Genomic DNA, 18,389 nt, shown 5'->3' on the forward strand with positions numbered 1-18,389 from the left:
AGGCAAACACTTATCAACATGTTGCAACCGATGAGACTCGGGGTTTTGGCGATTTTATCGCTGCTATTGATCGCAATTCATCTGCCCAGTGCAAACACCTCCCCCTTGGAGTTCTCCGAGCGAAACACGAATGTCGGCGATGGGTCGTATGGTGAAATTAGCCCTGGAAAGCTGGGCGCTGTTGCTAGCGAAAGCTCAATCTGCTCCCGCCATGGAGCCGATATTTTGAAGAAGGGCGGAAACGCTGCTGATGCTGTGAGTATACCGATCCAGGTGGGATCGGTGTGAATCTCGGTGCTAACAATGACATAGTTGGTTGCGACAGAATTTTGTATTGGTGTCGTAGGTGAGGCTACATTCATTCGCTCTGTAATTCTATCTGAGCATAGCTAATGGACACAGGAATGTATCACAGCGGAATCGGCGGCGGTGGCTTCATGCTCGTGAGATCAGCAAAGGGTGATTACGAGTTTATTGATTTCCGAGAGACGGCTCCAGCCGCGGCATTCGAGGATATGTTCAAAAACAACGATGATGCTTCCGTCTATGGCGGACTAGCAAGGTAAGACAAGTACGCGGAGCGGATCGGAGCCAGGCTAACAGCTATACCAGTGGAGTACCGGGCGAAGTGCGAGGTCTCGAGTACCTCCACAAGAACTATGGCTCTCTTCCATGGTCGATTGTTGTGGAGCCCGCAATTCGCACAGCCCGGGACGGGTTCCCTGTCACAGAAGATCTTGTCAAATACATGAAATCTTCCGTTGGCAGTGGAGAGGACTTCCTGTCCAAGAACCCCACGTGGGCAATAGACTTTGCTCCAAATGGAACTAGGCTTGGGCTGGGCGATACCATTACCCGACGCCGGTTAGCTGACACCCTCGAGGCTATCGCACAGGGTGGCGCGGATGCATTCTACTCGGGCCCTATCGCGGAGACTATGATTAATGCGCTCCAGCGCGAAAACGGGACAATGACGGTCGAAGATCTTAAAAATTACACTGTGGCTATTCGGGATATCTCTCAGATTGACTACCGTGGTTACAAGATCACGAGTACGTCGGCCCCCTCCAGTGGTAGTATCGCCATGAGTATTTTGAAGATTCTCGGGACATATACAGATTTCTTCTCGACTGAACAATCTGTGAATTTGAGTACCCACCGGTTGGACGAGGCGATGCGATTTGGATATGGCGAGGTATGAATGACTAACTCGGATTTCACTTCCAGGGTTGTGGATTTTGGTCATGATCGCTTACATGAAACGCAGAGATCTAAGTTTGGTGATCCCCTGTTTGTTGATGGGATGGCCAAGTATGAGAAGGGGATTTTGGAGCAGTCTACGATTGATGAAATTCGATCCAAGATCTCGGATGTGCGAACTCAGAACGTATCTGCTTATGATCCAGCCGGACTGGAAAGCCTGGACACGTACGTCCTACTTGGTGCATTATTATCTGACATTAAGCTGACATTGTAACAGCCCTGGAACTTCCCATATCGCAGTGGCCGACCACACTGGTCTTGCAATCTCGGTAATCACCACCATCAACCTGCTCTTCGGTAGCCAAGTCATGGTCCCAGAGACCGGTATCATCATGAACAACGAGATGAACGGTATGTTGAGAAAGCCACCCCTAGGCCATGGAGGTAACTAAAACGTTCACAGACTTCTCCATTCCTGGATCATCAAACTCATTTGGATACATCCCCTCTGTGTCCAACTACGTTCGCCCTGGAAAACGCCCTCTTTCCTCCATCACGCCCGCGATAGTCGAGCGACCCAATGGCAAGCTATTTTTGATTGCGGGATCCGCAGGAGGCAGCCGTATAATCACTGCCACCGTCCAGAGCATCATCCATTCCATTGATCAGGGACTCTCCGCCGCCAAAGCGTTGGCCAAACCCCGTCTGCATGATCAGCTGGTGCCAAACCAGGTCAGCTTCGAATACACTTTCGACAACGCAACGGTTGCCTCCATGAAGGCGCTCGGTCATAATGTTACTTGGGTTGCTCCAGGGCAGAGTACTGCCCAGCTGATTCGGGTCTTGCCCAATGGAACATTCGATGCTGCTGGTGAGCCAAGACAACTCAATTCGGGTGGGTATTCTGTATAGAATATGGATATGTGGCAGGGTAGATGCCAAAGTAGATACATTGTCAAGTGCGTCAATTTACAAAGACCATCACTATAAATAGATAAAACGATCTATCAAATTCTAGTCTTTCGCAATGCAGCTCTTTGTTGTAGATTCTTAGAACCGGACACCCCTGGTAGATTGGCGTTTCTTTATCGGATGGTCTGTGCTTTGCATATATTCCCTTTTTTTGATGTAGAGAGCTCCAACTCGCTTGACCTTTAGTTCTCCTTTAAAAGTCTACACTGACATGAAAAGTTGGTCCGAACATGTCTCTTTCTTAATTTTGATTTTCTGGTTTCATTGACACGACAACGCGTCACCTTATCTAATTTACACGTGAATCTACCCCACCGCGTTAAAGGGAACCAGAAAGCTTTCCTCGCGATTTTCTTGAACACCAGGCATTTGACTCGCATAACAGACTCGCAGGTTGCTCTTTTGTTGTCGTTTGGCTTTCATTAACCAGACAATTTTCCATCCAAACAGTTCACATCCAACAAACAGCTACCGCGATATGTCTACGAACCCTTCGAACTTCCCCAACTTCCTACCCTAGACAACCTACCCTCTACTGTGACATCAGGAATACAATGGCTCGACTCAGCAACATCTCCGTTGTTGTTCCCCTTCCCTCCTTCGACATCGACCCCCTCAAAACCTTTGACGAAGACTTCTTTGACCGTGCTGTTGACAACATCTTGTCTGAAGAAGCGAGCATAGAAGAATCCCGGGACGAGATGATGGACAGCAATATTGGCATCTCAAGTCCATTTGGGTATGACGGCGCGTCTGACTCCTCGAAGTCCAAGCTTCGTCGTAGCCAGAGGACCGAAGCCAAGTCGCCGCATTTTTCTACTCCCGCATCGAACTCCTCGCCTACAACCACCACGGCAAAGAAACCGAAGTTGAGAACATCTTCTAGAATACGGAAAAGCGCGACAATGGAGGATGTCAATGGTAACAATGAAGCTCCTGTGAGCCCCGAAAACATCACACCACCTCAGAATGAGGAACTCATTGAAGCCGAATCTTATCCGATCCACGAGGCCGGTGATCACCCTTCTACACTTCCCGAAATCAACGAGTCCGCCGCAATGCCGACTGGCGACGACGAAATGACAGCGGAAGACAAGATATTCGTCTCGTTGGACCTGGAAAAGCAGATTGAGGTGTTGAAGTACGTTGCATCACACTCTTTCATGATGGAACAGGCTCGACCTGTCCAACGCTCAGCCAGGCGAGAGTTCACTGGTCAAGTGCGCGGGTTCGCTGCGAAGGCTGGAATGAACGACACAGCTATCGATGCTTTGATTGACCACATTCGAAAGACCTACCTTGAGGACCGTGGAATTGCAGCAGCCGCAGATGCCGGCTCTGCATTCGGGGATGAAGTGGACAACGAGGAAGAAAGACAAACCAGGAGCTCGCACCGAAAACGGCGTAAGAGCAGCTCCGATCACCCTGAGGACAAAGACCACAAGAAAAGCAAGAGGCGACACTCGGATAAGGCAAGAGGGCACAGCCACGATACCATGTATGATGAGCCAACCAAGGTTGTGGAAGCCCATGTCCCGGCAGGTGTTTCTACTGAAGCCCAGGACAATGGCTACGTTAAGCCCGATGGACCGGAAGATGAGGACAACACGCCGGATCTACCCCAAATGCCTACAAGCGTCGTTCGAAGTAGCCCCTATACACACATCGACCTGACCACCGACTCGCCCCCTTACGACGAAGTTGACGCAGTTCCAGATCAATTCGAACGTGTTAATGCGGTAGCGGGGCCCAAAGAACTCGAGGCAAGCAATAGAGAAGTCCTTGCACGTCAATTGTCATCCGACGTCCCGGGCGATATTATTCCTGAAAGCCCATCGCCTGAGAAAGTGGTCGAAGAAAAGCCGTTGAAACGCCGTGAGCCACTCAAATCATCAAAGGAAAAGAACAAGCGCAAGCGCGAACGCAAAAGGGAGCGCAACAAACATCGAATAAATTTAAGTGGACAGAAACAGCCTCAAGGCGACTCCATTGATGGAGCAGAGAAACAGACTCAAGGCGACTCCGTTGATGGAGCGAACCAAGACCGAATTCCACCTTCCATTCCGAAACAAACCTCGTTCGAGAGCACCAGTGGAAACAGACGGAGGTCCAGTCAGTTCCCGCTACCCACCGATCCATCTCTGTGGAACATAGAAGATTTTTGAATACCAGTGATTTGCTAGGTGTGATTCCAAGTGATGAGGTTCAATCTAAGTATTTCTTAGGAGCCGGCAACCCCAAAGTTGGCTCGAAAAGCAAGCGGGAAACGGCTTCCTCGCTGTACGATTTGTCTATCCCCCCAAAACCCGACAGCTCTTGAAAGATTTGAATCTGCCCCCGGACTTCTTGTCATCGGATTCTTCCTTGAGTGATGCGCCGAGTGATTTTGATTCCGATTCCGATTGGAATGATCTGGATGATCCCCCGTCGCAAATTCATATCAAGTTATCACCTCCGAAAAGCCCCCGTCGTGTCCCCCAATGTACAAATCCTGCCCCAGAAACTCCGGTCAAACGCACTTCTTTCGCTCAACTAGAACCCATCGAAACCCATCACGCCAAACCCCCGAAGCATTCCCCTTATTTTCCACGTGCACTAGTTGATCCTGAATCTTGCCTCCCGTTTCCCCCTATGGATGCGTCTTCTTTCGGACTCATCCAGGAACAGCTTGCACATGACCCCTTTCGTTTACTCATTGCAACAATTTTTCTCAATCGAACCCGCGGTGGTGTTGCCTTGCCGATCTTATTCAAGGTCTTTGAACGATACCCTACGATCGAGGCGATGGCAGAAGCAGACCTACCGGAACTCGTATCGATGATAAACTGCCTGGGCTTTCAAAACCAACGTGCAAGGAAATGCATCACGTTGGCACAGACATGGCTATCAGATCCCCCGAACAAAAGCAAAAGATATCGCAAGCTACACTACCCACGGAAACTGGACGGTCGAAATGTTGGTCGTGAAGAATGCATTGATGAAGAAGATTTGCGAGTCGCATGGGAGATTGCACATTTACCCGGAGTTGGAGCATATTCCCTTGATAGCTGGAGAATCTTCTGTCGTGATGAGTTGCGTGGGAAAGCCTCTGACTGGAAAGGGACGGATGCGACAGAGGTCGGGTTTGTGCCTGAATGGAAGTGTGTTCTGCCTCACGACAAGGAGCTACGTGCCTATCTTACATGGATGTGGCTGAAGGAAGGATGGATTTGGGATTACAACACGGGTGATCTGACACTTGCGAGTGACAAGATGATGAGAGCTGCGCAGAGTGGAGGGGTCGCTCGTGAAGAAGAGGGGAATTGGGTACTGGAGACATCCCCTGTCAAGGCTGTGAATGGATTGCATGAATCAGATTGATTCTAAGAGTCAATGTAAATGATACCCTGAATAACAAAGTTCAAATCTACATACTATACATGTAGTTGCCTTAGGCAGTAGAATCTGTGTTCCCTCAGAAAGTTTTCAGCTGAAATGGCGTATCTTTATATATATATATATATATAACTATCTCCGAATCTGATTTCAGGCTTCCATGCAGCAAAACCACGTCAGTTAAACGAGCGGGGCCGAGATTGTTCACCGCATAATCGCATAGTGCGTTTCTTTCCTCTTCCAACAATTTCATGCGCCGTACCTGAATGAGGTTATTCTTTTCTTTTTCCAAGAGATATCCCTTTCTTTCCCCAGACCCCAGACACATGGAATGCCAGATTGGTTCCCGCACATACGTTAAGCGACCAGTCACAACGGCCCGAACTAAGCGCCAGGAGAATTGGAGACAAAAATAGGACCACAATCCCCTCAGTGGCGGTGCGAGTCTAGACAGGTAACGGACGACTGACCCTTTCGCGCGGTCCACAACTCGATTTTACGGATTTCGCCATGTTTCCTGTTAGACTAAACCGCGACGATAGGAAGTCCAAGACCGTCAAGGCCACCAAGAGCAAGACAAACAAAACAAACAGAAAGACCTCAACCAAGGACCCAGAAGATCCTCCCACGGCTCGCTCATCAACTTCCCAACGCAGGTCCTCCATGCCTGGACTTGAGAGATCGGAGGCTGCCTCGTTCCTTGAGTCGAGATCTAGCCTGCCGTATCCTACTTTCTCGAAAGCGCACAGCAAGGAAGGCGTTCGAAGTATCCCTACACCGGACCCGACCGATTTGACACATGACGACGGGAAGAACAGTCACCGCGAGAATCACCATGCGCCTCCTAGCCCGCCCCTGACCGGTCTCGACCAAGAGTCGAGGAAGGGCAGTATCGTTAACGAGGAGGAGAAGGAGACAGACAAACCCAAGAAGAAAACAAATATAAAAATCAGAGCCTCCGAAGTCAACAGGTCCTCATCGAGCCTCCGATCGAAACGGGATGATAGCACCAAGTCCAAGTCCAGCAAGACGTCACGAGCAGAGACCCCTACAAAACCCAAAACACCCAAGGAGGAGAGTGAAGCTTCGCCTCGGTCGTCGAGCTACAAGTCCAAGACGAAGGTCCCCGATGACAGGAAACTGCCCAAACGGTCGAGTCGCTCGACGATGTCTGCCTCACAGTCCAACGTTACGCTTCGTGATATCGGCGCGGAGTCAGTCAACGGGTCCGATGCGACGTCTATTGCGCCCAACCAGCAGCATTCGGTGCCACGAAAACCCATGACCCCGCCTACGAAGCCTCCCTCTCGCACCCAGAACCGATCGGCCATGTCGCATCGCCGCACTGCTAGCGATGAATCGATCGATTTTGTGAAACCAGTGAATCCGAATTCCTTTGGCGCACCCCCGCCGCCCCCACCTCCGCCCGAAATGCCTGTTACTATCCCTCGAGTCGATTACTTGCTGAAAAATGGTGGGCTGGAAAATAAGGTCTCGAGAGCACTGCTGGCTAGCCTCGGGCAGAAGGATCCATCCTCGCAAGGACAACCTCAGTCACGGGCTATCGCTGGCAAAATCTTCGATCCATATAACCGTTTACTAGATGACTACCAAAAGGTCATGAGTAAGAATGGATCTCTCGCCGTCGCAACGGGCTACCGGTCAGTCGCGCGCCGTCTATTGGATCGTCTCGAAGCAGTGTTCGCGCGCGACATCTCATCCGAGCCATGTAGCTGCCAGATATGCGACCAAGCGGAGTCGGACGATCGACCGGATGGAGTGAGCTGGGGCGAGGTTTTGGAGCTCGTATCTGGTCGCAGAGAACTTCCCATGTGGCCTCCCTTCACGATGGCACCAACCACCGTGGATACCGGTGCGCCAGGCGATGAGCACGTTCCAATGCAGAAGCTTGACGTCGACGTTCCTGAAGAATACCGTGAACACTTCATGCGGCAATCTCGAAAGACGAAGGTCGCTGTCGACAAATGGCTTTACGAGCAAAATGATCCAGGCACCAGCGCTCCTAACGAGGTTGACGACGAGACCTTGACTTTCGCCATGCTCACGCATCTCGAACCCCACCAGCGCTCGTTGTTCTGCTCTTTGCTCGGCATCAATTCTTCTACTCCTGTCCCGCGATCCGACGACGAAAAACCCCGACCAAAACCTTTGGCCCTTGTCTCGTCGGCCTCGGCCATCCAGCGTCTTTACCGACTATCCTCTCTCCCTCGCGACCCAGAAACTGCTATGTACATGTTGAATAATCCTACTCTCCACCATGTTCTCGCCACCCTTTCCGCCATCAGCGATGACGAGTGGGAGATCCTCATCTCCGGCCGCTTCGACGGATTCCTCCGCAGCGGCGCAGAAGACACAGGTCCTACCGCGAATGTCACCGGGGCTCGCTGGAGCGGCAGTCGCTCCAATACACCCTTAGGTGGCGGTATCTCCCGAGGACCAACACCCAATTACATGGACAGCAGCTTCCGACCCTCCAGCCAAGTCAACGGCGTATCCTCAAACCCAGCCTCATTCGGCGGCCCGATCGCTCTAGACGAGGAAACAGAGATCGCCGCGTTAGCAGAAGTCGAGCGCGACATTTTCCTCGGAATGGAAGCCCTTGAAGACGCATTCGAAGCCCTCCACTGCAAAGCCGAAGTCGTGCGGCGCGCACTACGCGAACGCGGCGCCGGCCTCTCTGTAGCAAACCAAAGCCGCCGGGGCTCGTTCGTCGAAGCACGCATGGGCACGCCCTTCTCTGGCGTCGGCACGTGGGAAAGCGGCGGCGAAGACGACTTCCTCGACGACGAGCGCTCTCTTGCGCCCGATGACTCGGCGAGTAACATTAGCTCGAACCGGCGCCGTCGGCCCAAGAGACGCACTGAGCGACGCACTCCTGCTCCTGTTGAAGAAGAGGACGAGGAAGACGACGGTCTTGGTCGTCGGGATACGCGCAACTCGAGGCGGAGATAGATCGACGTCGGGATGGAATGGGCATAATTTCTTTTCGACCTACGTGCCGCGTTGGATTCATTCGAGGGCTGTTTTCTGGATAGCATGGGATATGGATATAACTGTTGCTGTTGCAATGGGCTTGACGTACTCATGATACCCCCCTTGCTTTCTTGTCCTGGTTTTTTTTCGCGTTTCTCGCTTGTGCTTTTGCATCGTTTTTCCGCGCTTGGGCTACTGCCTCTCCCCCCTTTTATATCTTGCTCTGATGATTTATGAATGCCATGAGCTTCCCTCCCCCGACCCGATGCCTGGCCGTGTGCTTTGGCTATGATACAAGTTTGATTTAGCATATCTCAGCGTTGCATTGTTAGTACTGTGCAATATAAGCGAACTGGATCTAGGTATTGCAATGATCCCTGGCAGGCTACAGACAATTCCAGACTAGGATAAAACAAAACAAGGACATAGAGCAGCCGATTGCGGACCAAGTACTCCAAAGTACATCCACAGCTCTGGGTCTAGCTGGACTTCTCCGGGTTCGTCAACTGGCGCGATGGTTGAGTACAGCTATGTACGGAGTACCAAAAGATCGTATATACCCATACCTGTTATTAAGTCTTTACCCACCAGCCATTTCCCCACCAAAATCGACCAACTTTGAACCCTGTTCTCTCAATGAATTTATATAGTAATAGTTTTTAAGAAACTTTTTAATAAAATTTTAATCTCAAATTAATAAAATTATTCTTTCTGAATCATTAAATATGTGTGGCTGTTAAATAGTCACTAATTGAAATATTCATGTTCGTTGGAATGCAGATTATATATATGGGCGCCCATACTGAACTCGCGATCTATATCCTTTGTCAAGGTTTGAAAATATACAACTCTCTATCTAAAATACTTACCAAAATAATTTATATATAGTTTACTCTGGCTGTGCAATGCTAACTTATTTAAAAATAATCTAAAAATATGTTATAATATAAATTTATGAAAAAAAGATGGTTCAAAGTTGGTCAGTTTTGGTGGGAAAATGGCGAGTGGGTAAAGACTTAGTGGCAGGGTCTGTAATCAATACAACTTCGCCGTCCTATGCCATTTTTTATATGATCCCCTACTCAGCTATATTCAAGATGTTAGCCCTTGAGTTTTGAAGACCACTAGTAATAGCGGTGGCTCGACTAACACAAAGATATCAGCTTACGTGTGAGCACTATGGTTGATGGACGCGCGCATGATAGGATGATGCCTGCAGAGGGCGAGCCGAGTCACTATGAGCTTTGTGCTCGTGAACAGTAGTTTCTACTAGATGCTATTCGAGAGGATCAAGACGTCACACATCATATGACGGACGCTGTGGGACCACTTACGATTGTCCCTGCGGTGGATTGATCTATGCGTGAGAAACGGGCAATTGGCATCTGGTGATGGCTCTTCATATGCCTAAAATGGATAGTAAGATATTGATGCACCGCTGTTCAATGGCCTTGATACTATGTAAGGGCATTTTCCAGAACTTGCAATTGCATATTAAATCACAACCAATTTCAATCCTACCAGTTGAAAATGGGGTAAGAACAAGGGACCAGTCGAAATTTGCGACCGAAAAGTAACAGAAGGGAGGATGAGCGTCGAAGACCAGATCTTCTAAAACGTGAAGCAGTAAAACTAACTGCAAAAGGCAATTGACATGGGCCTGCTTATGTACAGAGTACTCCGTACAGTGAGTAAATAATCCCTGATCTGGAGCCTTTTTTGGGTCTGGCTCGCTGTGGACGCTCCATCGCGGACCTCGGCATCTTTTTATATCTGCCTGCCGTCGACGGGGCAAGTTGCATAAGTGAGTTCCACTACTACCCACTGCGGTTTACGCTACTCCTCACCGGTATGTACTTACGAAATTGATGCACTGGGATCAACCTGCTTAGGACTAGTATTCATATGTCTCTACCGCTACCTCGGTGGAGAGCAGGCATTGCTGATAAGGGCCGCTACGAATCAGGGCGAAGGAAGATGGGTCGCGGTGCGTCTGGAGGTATCCAGGGGATTTTCCTCTTGCGGGACCATCTCTGCAGTTCGGCCTTTTGTGTAAGTAGATCTGTCGATGTATCTCAGACTATTGATCATATGCTATGCATAATAGTCATAATAACTTCGAAGGAACACTATCAAGCGATCACATGCACGCGAGCCTCGTATCGCTAGAGGGGATCTACCCAATAGTCTATTCGTTGCCTACCGCCATGATGGAAAACCTCCGTAGATATGGGGTACAAAGTATGTTAATGTAGATCACCAGCTTCGCGGGGCGCAGGATTTGGATATCCCAGAAATGATCATACGCTATTGATTATCGAACTTTCAGGGTGTGATTTGAATGATCTTAGGCAAAAGGAACTACGCTAAGGATCGATAGGCTCAGGTCATAATGTTATTTTGTTTGTATCTTTACCAAGATAGGAAACTCGGCCCGTCAATCGAAGCTTCAATTATGCTGTGTGTCTGTGTATCCATGGCTCAGAACAAAACGCTAGGAGCGAGAATAAACTTTCCAAAGGAGTGAAATGGGACTATTGATACTCGGTAGTTTGGTTGGAGATGTTTTAGGCACGTTTAGATTGATATTGCAGGATGTGGTTAATCTTGATGTGGATATCTTCAATGAAAAGGAGCCTCGAGTTGAGATCTATGTTTTAGAGGGCATTCTTATCTTGCAAGCTGCTGAAATACGAGGAGTGGGGTTGCCGCTCCCGCACTAAGCAATCAGATAGTGGAACTGGCTATGTGAAGTCCGGCTAGTTGGGTTCCGAGGAGAAAAGGCTAAGAGGCAAAAGAAGGTTGAGCGGCATAAGTTTGAAGTCGGAATTTACCCCAAATTCCGGGAGAAGCTAATAGAACCACGAAAATCTGCGAATAGAGTTTTTAGAGAGTCACATAAGCTTCCATCTCATTCTAGTGTATGCAAAACTTTCAAACCCCATAGCCTGGGCTTATACACAATGTGGCCAGTGCTGCGCTGGAATTTGGATCGGCAATGAGCGGGGCGAGAAGGAGAAGGCGAGGAAAGAAATCCGCTTGGAATGAAACATGGCGTTAAGGGCGCTTTAAAACCGGGAGGCCGAGGAAATATGTCCAGCATACACCGTCCAGGATATCAACATTGGGATTGTTTTTACATTCGGGTACCTGACAGGCTGACAGCTTGAGCTGTCAACCAAAATTTGGTGCAATATAAATTCGGATGCTCCCGATTACCCCTGACGCATATCTGAGACAGTTCTAAATCGTGCGGCATTACGTTGGCATCCCTGACTCCCGGCCCTGACTCCCGGCCAAGGTTCCTTTAGCGGGCTATTACTCCGTACTAACTCCACGATCGCTGCGGCTCTAAACCAGACCGTCGTGCGTAATCATCCTTTTGACGATTTTTTGTTGATCACATCCACTTAGGGGGCAACTCTCCACTAGCCCGGGCTCGCAAGCCGGAGGCATACCGGAAACAAGCAGTCTCCTTTATCCTGTTTATCCAGTTCCTCGGCATCTATATCCCTGTTAAATTGAACCGGCAATAGGGGGGCCAAACAAAGACCTGCTACCCGGGTGACCCCCACAATCGGTATTCTTTTATGCCGCTGAGAGAAAAAAAACTTGTGTTTGGTTCCGTCTACCCCATTAAAAACGGACGGTGGTCACTTGTGGTTGGAGAGTTGGAGGCGGATCGAAGCTTAATCTGGCCCAATCGCATGGCCAAGAGGCCCAGTGTCCACAAATGTCCACTATTGTTAAATAATCCTTTTGTTCTGACAACACTTTCTATTCCTGGTACATATCCGGAACCGGATCCGGGCTATTGCGGGGTGGATTTCACATGAAATCCTGTTACCAGGGTCCCCTGGTCCACCCCCTGGTCGCCCACATTGTGCTTTGTATTATTTTTTTTTGTTAACTTGATCATATTGATATGATAAAGCTCCGCCGATCGACCATATATCGTGAACGTCTCTGAGCGGTTTGGGAAAGAGTCTGCTGGCTTTGATAGAAAAATATGATATTTTCAACATCGTGGAGTTCTCCGTACAAAAGAATACACTTGTCCTAATGCACTCCCGCTAGTGTTCCAGAAGCCTCGCCCCTGCAGCGAACATAAGGTACTAGCGATCCGAGCCCCCTGTCAATGGGCCAATGTGCGCTTTGGCCTTGACACGGAGATGACGGACCTCGTGGGATCTGTATTGATTTTGCGCCTTCTTAGCAATTCTTAAAATTGGGCTTGCATTTTCTATGCAACCCCGTTTCTAAACGGCGAATGCCCTTTTTTAATATGTCTGTAGTATGTACTTTTGTATGCAACTAGATACTAGTTCGCCTTGTTCATCGAGTGGGCTAGTACAAAATAGACCAACTAAGCTAAACTTTATGGCCGTTTCATTCGCCATCTCGTGGCAAATTTGTGTCTTCTTACCCACTTGAGGGGCACATATGCCCTAAAAGTGAGCTAAATAGGGTAAGTGGAATAAAATGTACGTTGTATACAGGGATTTACGGCTCTGGACCGTGGAGCTATTATGGAGATCGCACTCCCTCTCTCTCAAGTGTCCATGTTTCTCGCAGATAAATCCACATTTCACTCAAACTTGTCGTGGATCACCCACTTATTGACGGGAAAAAAAAGGCCGAATGGGTTTAAGTCTCATTCTTCTGTTCTTGCCTATCACATTTTGAGTTTAATCAGTCCCAGTAGTTTGGGTGTTGTTTCTTTCTCTCTTATTGCATCTAGCTTTCAATTTTCATGCCCGTGGCCTCTTCCCCTCCCGAGCTATTCTTTATCTACCATTGCGGGCAGCTTATGGGGTAAGTCTAGTGTTTACCACATTCAACATCTCATTCATTGGCATTCGCGTCAGCCTTATATATCGCTTTTTGTTGCCCGCCCTCGATCCAATTCTGCAAAGTGACCCCAGGAACGTCATTTTGCAGCCTTCAATTCCACCTTTTGATCAGGCAATGATAGCAGACCCTTGAAAGTGAAACCAACCCCCAAGACATTCCACCATGTCAGCACTCATTCTCATGGGCTTGATGCCCAAAAACAACGAGCACTCATTGGCGCCTCGATTGACTGGCTTCGTCGAACTTGATATCGACCCTCTTCCTGAATCGCATCGACGAGGTCTGATAGCAATTGCAGTCATGGCCCTCCTTTCTCTTGTCGCAACATCCATACTCCTCGGTTTCATCACCTATCGACTTATTTTCTGGCGCGGCAGCTATACACGATACATCGGTTACAACCAGTACATCATTCTTATTTACAATCTTGTTCTGGCGGATTTCCAACAGTCACTTGCATTTATTATTTGTTTACGATGGATCTTGACAGACAAAATCAAGTCCGGCGGAGCCGCATGCTTTCTCCAAGGGCTGTGGCTACAAATTGGAGACCCCGGCAGTGGTCTTTTCGTGCTTGCCATCGCCTTCCACACATTCCTTTTAGTCGTCTGGGGCCGTAAAATGTCCTACCGGTTCTTTGTCTGCTTCGTCGTCGGCGTCTGGGGCTTTGTCGCTTTAATGGTAGTCATCCCATTAGCAATGTACGGTGCGAACGTCTTCGTGCCTTCCGGAGCCTGGTGCTGGATCAGCGAGGAATACGAGACCACCCGTTTATGGACTCACTACATCTGGATTTTCCTCGCCGAGTTCGGTACAGTCATTCTCTACGCCGTGATGTACTTCCAGCTGCGCCGGCAGATCGCCGCCTCCGCCATCCTCGGCAACAGCCAGCTGGAGAGCCTCAAGCGCCTACGCCGCGTCGTAGGCTACATGACCATCTACCCAATCGTCTACATCATCCTATCGCTACCCCTCGCCGCAGGCCGCATGGCCACAGCTGACGGCGATGCACCCAACATCATATTCTTCTGCTGTTCTGGCGCTATCATCACCAGCTCCGGGCTGGTCGATGTCGTCCTGTACACTCTCACCCGCCGCAACCTGATCATCGACTCGGAACCCAGCCAAGACCACTCCTACAACAAATTCAGTAGTGTCAAGGGCAAGCGAGGCGAGAACAATTTAACAACCATCACGGCCGATCCCACGCGCAAAATGGGCGGCACTTTCACTGATGAGAATGAACGTGACGGCTCAACGGATAACATCGTTTCGCCCAGCGGACACGGCCACCACGGCCATGAGCATGAAATGACCCCGATCGGAAAGGTGTACCAAGAAACCACCATTGAGATCACGCACGAGCCTGCTTACCCCGACGAGGGATCCAGTCAGCGTTCTAGCAAGGAGTTCCCCGACGCTAGGCCACCTCATGCAGGATGGCGGAGATGAACTTTTCTCATGACCCTTTCTTTATACTTCTATCTTTATGCTCCCGAGTCATCTGAATCGTTACCATTTATTTTTGTCCGTGGTATGATGCCCTCGATACCCCTTTTCTGTCACTATAACATGTATTCCTTCCCTCACGATCTCGTCACTACCGCTTCATGTCTTTTTTTTCTTTCTCTTCTTCTTCCTCCCTTTTCTTCCTTTTTTCATGTCTCTCAATACTCTCGCCCTTAATCGTCTTCTATGACGGACTTCTTATGTATATATTTTGATAAAGGACCGACACGTTCCTCATGTGAACCATAGCGATTCACATGTGATAATTAATGTTTTCGAATTTGAAGACCCATGACTTGGTTCTATTTGAATGAATTTCCACGTAATTTAACGTATCAGACACAGGTTGGATGACGTTCCATCGTGGGCACCACTAGTCGGAATCTTCGATCTGAGTCTAGGATCCCCAATGATCTTCCGCAGTCGATGGCTATCCTCATTAACAAAGCTTCTTATAGAAATAAACACGTTCAAACCCATCCTCCACCCTTCGATCCGTTTCCATAAACCCCAGCTTTGCATAGAACCCAACATTCTCGAACATTTTCACATTAGTGAATAATGTTACACTGGACAGTCCCTGTTTTTGAGCTTCCACTTCCGCGTACTTGATCATTTTATATCCGTAGCCTCGACCCTGTGTTGTCGGATCGACAACCACGTTGTCGATTTTGAGCGAGTTTGTCGGCTCGTCCTTGTGGAAGGTGATTGAGCCCACGATCCGCTCATTGTCTCTCAAGACGAGAACTTCATGCGTGCGGATCACCTGGTCCCAATCTTCTGTCATAGGTGCTGGTGGTTTGCCAATGCGCTCTATGTACTTTGAATAGGCGGCATCGACCATGGCTCTAATGGCGGGTATATCTTCGACTGTAGCTTTGTGAAGTGCAAGATTGCTGTCTGTTGGGGACGTTGAGCCGAGAATTGCCGCCATGATGAGAGGAGGATAAAGGACACAGTTTATTGGATACTGTCAAGCACACCATTGGGTAATGTGACACGGGGAAGTTTTTCGAGAAGAATACTGTCGCTCGCCTACGTTGTGAGTCAGATACCCCGCCTCCAAGCGACAAGTATATAAACCTTTATTTCCTCAAGAAAATACAATTTAAAATAAATCCAATTTGAGGGAGATAAGCTCAAACAAACTGCAATTTGACACGTACATTTCGAAGGAACAAAATACCAATGTGCCAAAATTAACAATCATGCAGGAGGGAGCGAAAGCTTCCCAGAAGACCAACGTCCCTGAGTCCATACATACTCCGTAATCGCGGAGACTTCATGACCAGCCTGGAAGTACACGCGAACATCCGGATGCGAGCCATTTATCCAGCTGATGCAAGCAATCTGCGTTCCAGGAATACAGTTCGCGTGGAAATGTCCTTCGGCCCAAGACTTGCCATCGTAAACCATCTCGCGCATCATATTCGAAGTATTGTAGAAGACCCGGATCCAACAATGTCCGAGCCAGTAACTAGTACAAACTAGGGACGTCCGGGGTTGGACCTTTGGGAACTTGGCCACTCCGTCATACCAGCCGCGTTTGCTGTCGTAGCACTTCTCGATGATGCCATGTTCCATGTGCTGGTAGTAGACACTATAAATACTTTTAGTACTTTGTGAAACAGATCCCTGATGGCAGTAATTACCGGATCTTCGGTTCCGACGTCTTGAATATGGTGCATGTTATGTCTGTGCCGGGCATTGCTGAACCCAGATTCCATTATCTGTATTCCCCTGTAAGCAATGATAACCTATCATGAGGTGGTGGGTGATTTGCCCTTGACTCCGTACTCCTGAATCGTGTTGTCTGCCATCGGACAATAGACCCTGATGGTCATAGCGGGTCCTTTGAGGTGACAACCGGCCAGCTTTGAATATGGCGCGGTCATAAAGCGCTTCTTGCCAAGGGTACCCTCATACCAACCTTTGGATTTGTCATAAGCCATATCCATCATAGTGTTCTCGGTGGAGAGGTAGTAGGCTCGGATCTATCCAGTTCTTGATAATCATCAATCATCCTTTTTGATAGGTTTTCCTTGAGATAACTAACATTCTCAAGCTCACTGGAGGTGCAGGCTACAGGAGAATAGAGCTTGGCCGAAGTAAAGACCGTTTTTCTCTGTTCCATTGCTCCATTTGTCCTCGTACTTTGACTCGCGGGTCTTTCCCATGACATCTTGCATATACACCCCTAGTTGGCTGCTTGAGTTGCAGGCTGCAATGGAGGTCCCTAGAAAATATAATATCAGCCTTGATGGTTCTAGAAGAGTAGTCGTGGAATATTTTCCATACGAAAGACGATATCGTGAGCTCCGTTGCTGGGCATGATCCGAGAATGATTTTCATGTAATTGATTTGTGTTTGTTGTGCCAATATCTGGTGGGATGGAAATCGGAGAATGTGGAAGGATTTATAACTGCAGAGAGAGCGCCAGTGTTTTGCACGTCACGAGGTCATATAACCAACTAGGAGTGGGCATGAATTCTGGAGCATTGGAAAAGCGCTGATTGTCGGAATATGCGATGCTTTACACACGAGTAGCCAAGGATTGTGGCACAGCACGCAAACAAGGCCCAAGACCCTAAGGAAGCTCGCGGATTGTCAACACACAAGGGAAAGCACAAGGACACAAACAGATAGCTGCGCTGTGATGACATATCTCACCCGATTGGTGAGATCAGATTAAACCGTCCATGGGCGGTTGCAAATCATAGCCGCAAGCATTCGGCGATACATGCTAAGTCCGAACTTCATACCAGTATGAGCCTAAATTACCTGAGTCGGCAATATCCCTAGTATCTCCGCATTTCCAAACACAGTGATGATTAATCACCCTTCTTCGAATGCTAGTTTGGGATACTGCCCTCGCATTGGATGTTCCTCTTTCCAGAATTTCTCTCCAGCTTTCCTTTACAGATCTCATCCTGCTCAGGATTGAATTCAATAGGGAAGTTATGTACTCTGTTAGTTTATCGGTGGAGAACGAAAGAGGATTTAGGTTCTTTGCCACTATTTGTGATCGGATAGCTCTCTGTCAGTGTGGGCTTGATCAGCCACCCGTGGGATGGTGATGACAGAATTGTTCTTATTGGCCCAGCCATGACTAGACTGATGCGGCTGATGGCATAGAATCCACGCTGCCTTTACAGTGATATTCAATGGGGATAAGTGGAGTTTTCGAGAAAATAAGGATCTGGATGAGGTTTAGGTGTCACGACGCCAGCAATACCGAACTACTTGAGGGCCTTTCACAGACGGATAGGCCATAAAGAGCCATTCAGTTTCTAGGCATGATTGTACTTCGCAAATTTCCCATGTCATTTTGGCCAGACCCAAATTTAGCGCGTTATCAATTTGTGGACCCTGCATAGGGACGCTAATGTAGCTTGATGACAGTAGCCCCACAGCAAGCTTTCCAAGCTCATGAGAGAATGGTAGAAAGTCTTGAGTTTGCGCGGAATTGGGTCTCAATGATT

The 18,389-nt window shown here is 48.7% G+C and overlaps 8 protein-coding genes across 8 annotated transcripts; 5 read left to right on the plus strand and 3 right to left on the minus strand.

Annotated features, from left to right (window-relative positions):
• Positions 1-18: 18 nt before the first annotated feature.
• On the plus strand, positions 19-2,115 carry N7471_006359 (gamma-glutamyltransferase; the record flags this gene model as incomplete). Its single annotated transcript, XM_057279078.1, has 7 exons — positions 19-255; positions 313-346; positions 403-562; positions 613-1,195; positions 1,268-1,428; positions 1,481-1,614; positions 1,667-2,115. 7 exons carry the CDS (start codon positions 19-21, stop codon positions 2,113-2,115), a joined length of 1,758 nt encoding a protein of 585 aa, XP_057138688.1.
• Positions 2,116-2,729: 614 nt separating this feature from the next.
• On the plus strand, positions 2,730-4,340 carry N7471_006360 (uncharacterized protein; the record flags this gene model as incomplete). Its single annotated transcript, XM_057279079.1, has 1 exon — positions 2,730-4,340. One exon carries the CDS (start codon positions 2,730-2,732, stop codon positions 4,338-4,340), a length of 1,611 nt encoding a protein of 536 aa, XP_057138689.1.
• A 466-nt stretch (positions 4,341-4,806) lies between these two features.
• N7471_006361 (uncharacterized protein) lies at positions 4,807-5,535 on the plus strand (the record flags this gene model as incomplete). Its single annotated transcript, XM_057279080.1, has 1 exon — positions 4,807-5,535. The coding sequence occupies one exon, from the start codon at positions 4,807-4,809 to the stop codon at positions 5,533-5,535; it is 729 nt and encodes a 242-aa protein (XP_057138690.1).
• Positions 5,536-6,060: 525 nt separating this feature from the next.
• On the plus strand, positions 6,061-8,523 carry N7471_006362 (uncharacterized protein; the record flags this gene model as incomplete). The annotated part of the gene is made up of 1 exon (XM_057279081.1): positions 6,061-8,523. One exon carries the CDS (start codon positions 6,061-6,063, stop codon positions 8,521-8,523), a length of 2,463 nt encoding a protein of 820 aa, XP_057138691.1.
• Positions 8,524-13,560: 5,037 nt separating this feature from the next.
• On the plus strand, positions 13,561-14,850 carry gprC (the record flags this gene model as incomplete). Its single annotated transcript, XM_057279082.1, has 1 exon — positions 13,561-14,850. One exon carries the CDS (start codon positions 13,561-13,563, stop codon positions 14,848-14,850), a length of 1,290 nt encoding a protein of 429 aa, XP_057138692.1.
• Positions 14,851-15,346: 496 nt separating this feature from the next.
• N7471_006364 (GNAT family N-acetyltransferase) lies at positions 15,347-15,841 on the minus strand (the record flags this gene model as incomplete). Its single annotated transcript, XM_057279083.1, has 1 exon — positions 15,347-15,841. The coding sequence occupies one exon, from the start codon at positions 15,839-15,841 to the stop codon at positions 15,347-15,349; it is 495 nt and encodes a 164-aa protein (XP_057138693.1).
• Positions 15,842-16,113: 272 nt separating this feature from the next.
• Positions 16,114-16,615, minus strand: N7471_006365 (uncharacterized protein; the record flags this gene model as incomplete). Its single annotated transcript, XM_057279084.1, has 2 exons — positions 16,114-16,507; positions 16,560-16,615. The coding sequence occupies 2 exons, from the start codon at positions 16,613-16,615 to the stop codon at positions 16,114-16,116; spliced, it is 450 nt and encodes a 149-aa protein (XP_057138694.1).
• A 52-nt stretch (positions 16,616-16,667) lies between these two features.
• Positions 16,668-17,041, minus strand: N7471_006366 (uncharacterized protein; the record flags this gene model as incomplete). The annotated part of the gene is made up of 2 exons (XM_057279085.1): positions 16,668-16,901; positions 16,964-17,041. The coding sequence occupies 2 exons, from the start codon at positions 17,039-17,041 to the stop codon at positions 16,668-16,670; spliced, it is 312 nt and encodes a 103-aa protein (XP_057138695.1).
• Between the last annotated feature and the right edge of the window lie 1,348 nt (positions 17,042-18,389).

The sequence above is a fragment of the Penicillium samsonianum genome (genome assembly GCF_028829775.1).
Source record: "Penicillium samsonianum strain IBT 33392 chromosome Unknown utg000003l_segment0_segment0, whole genome shotgun sequence".
NCBI classification, from domain to species: Eukaryota; Fungi; Ascomycota; class Eurotiomycetes; order Eurotiales; family Aspergillaceae; genus Penicillium; species Penicillium samsonianum.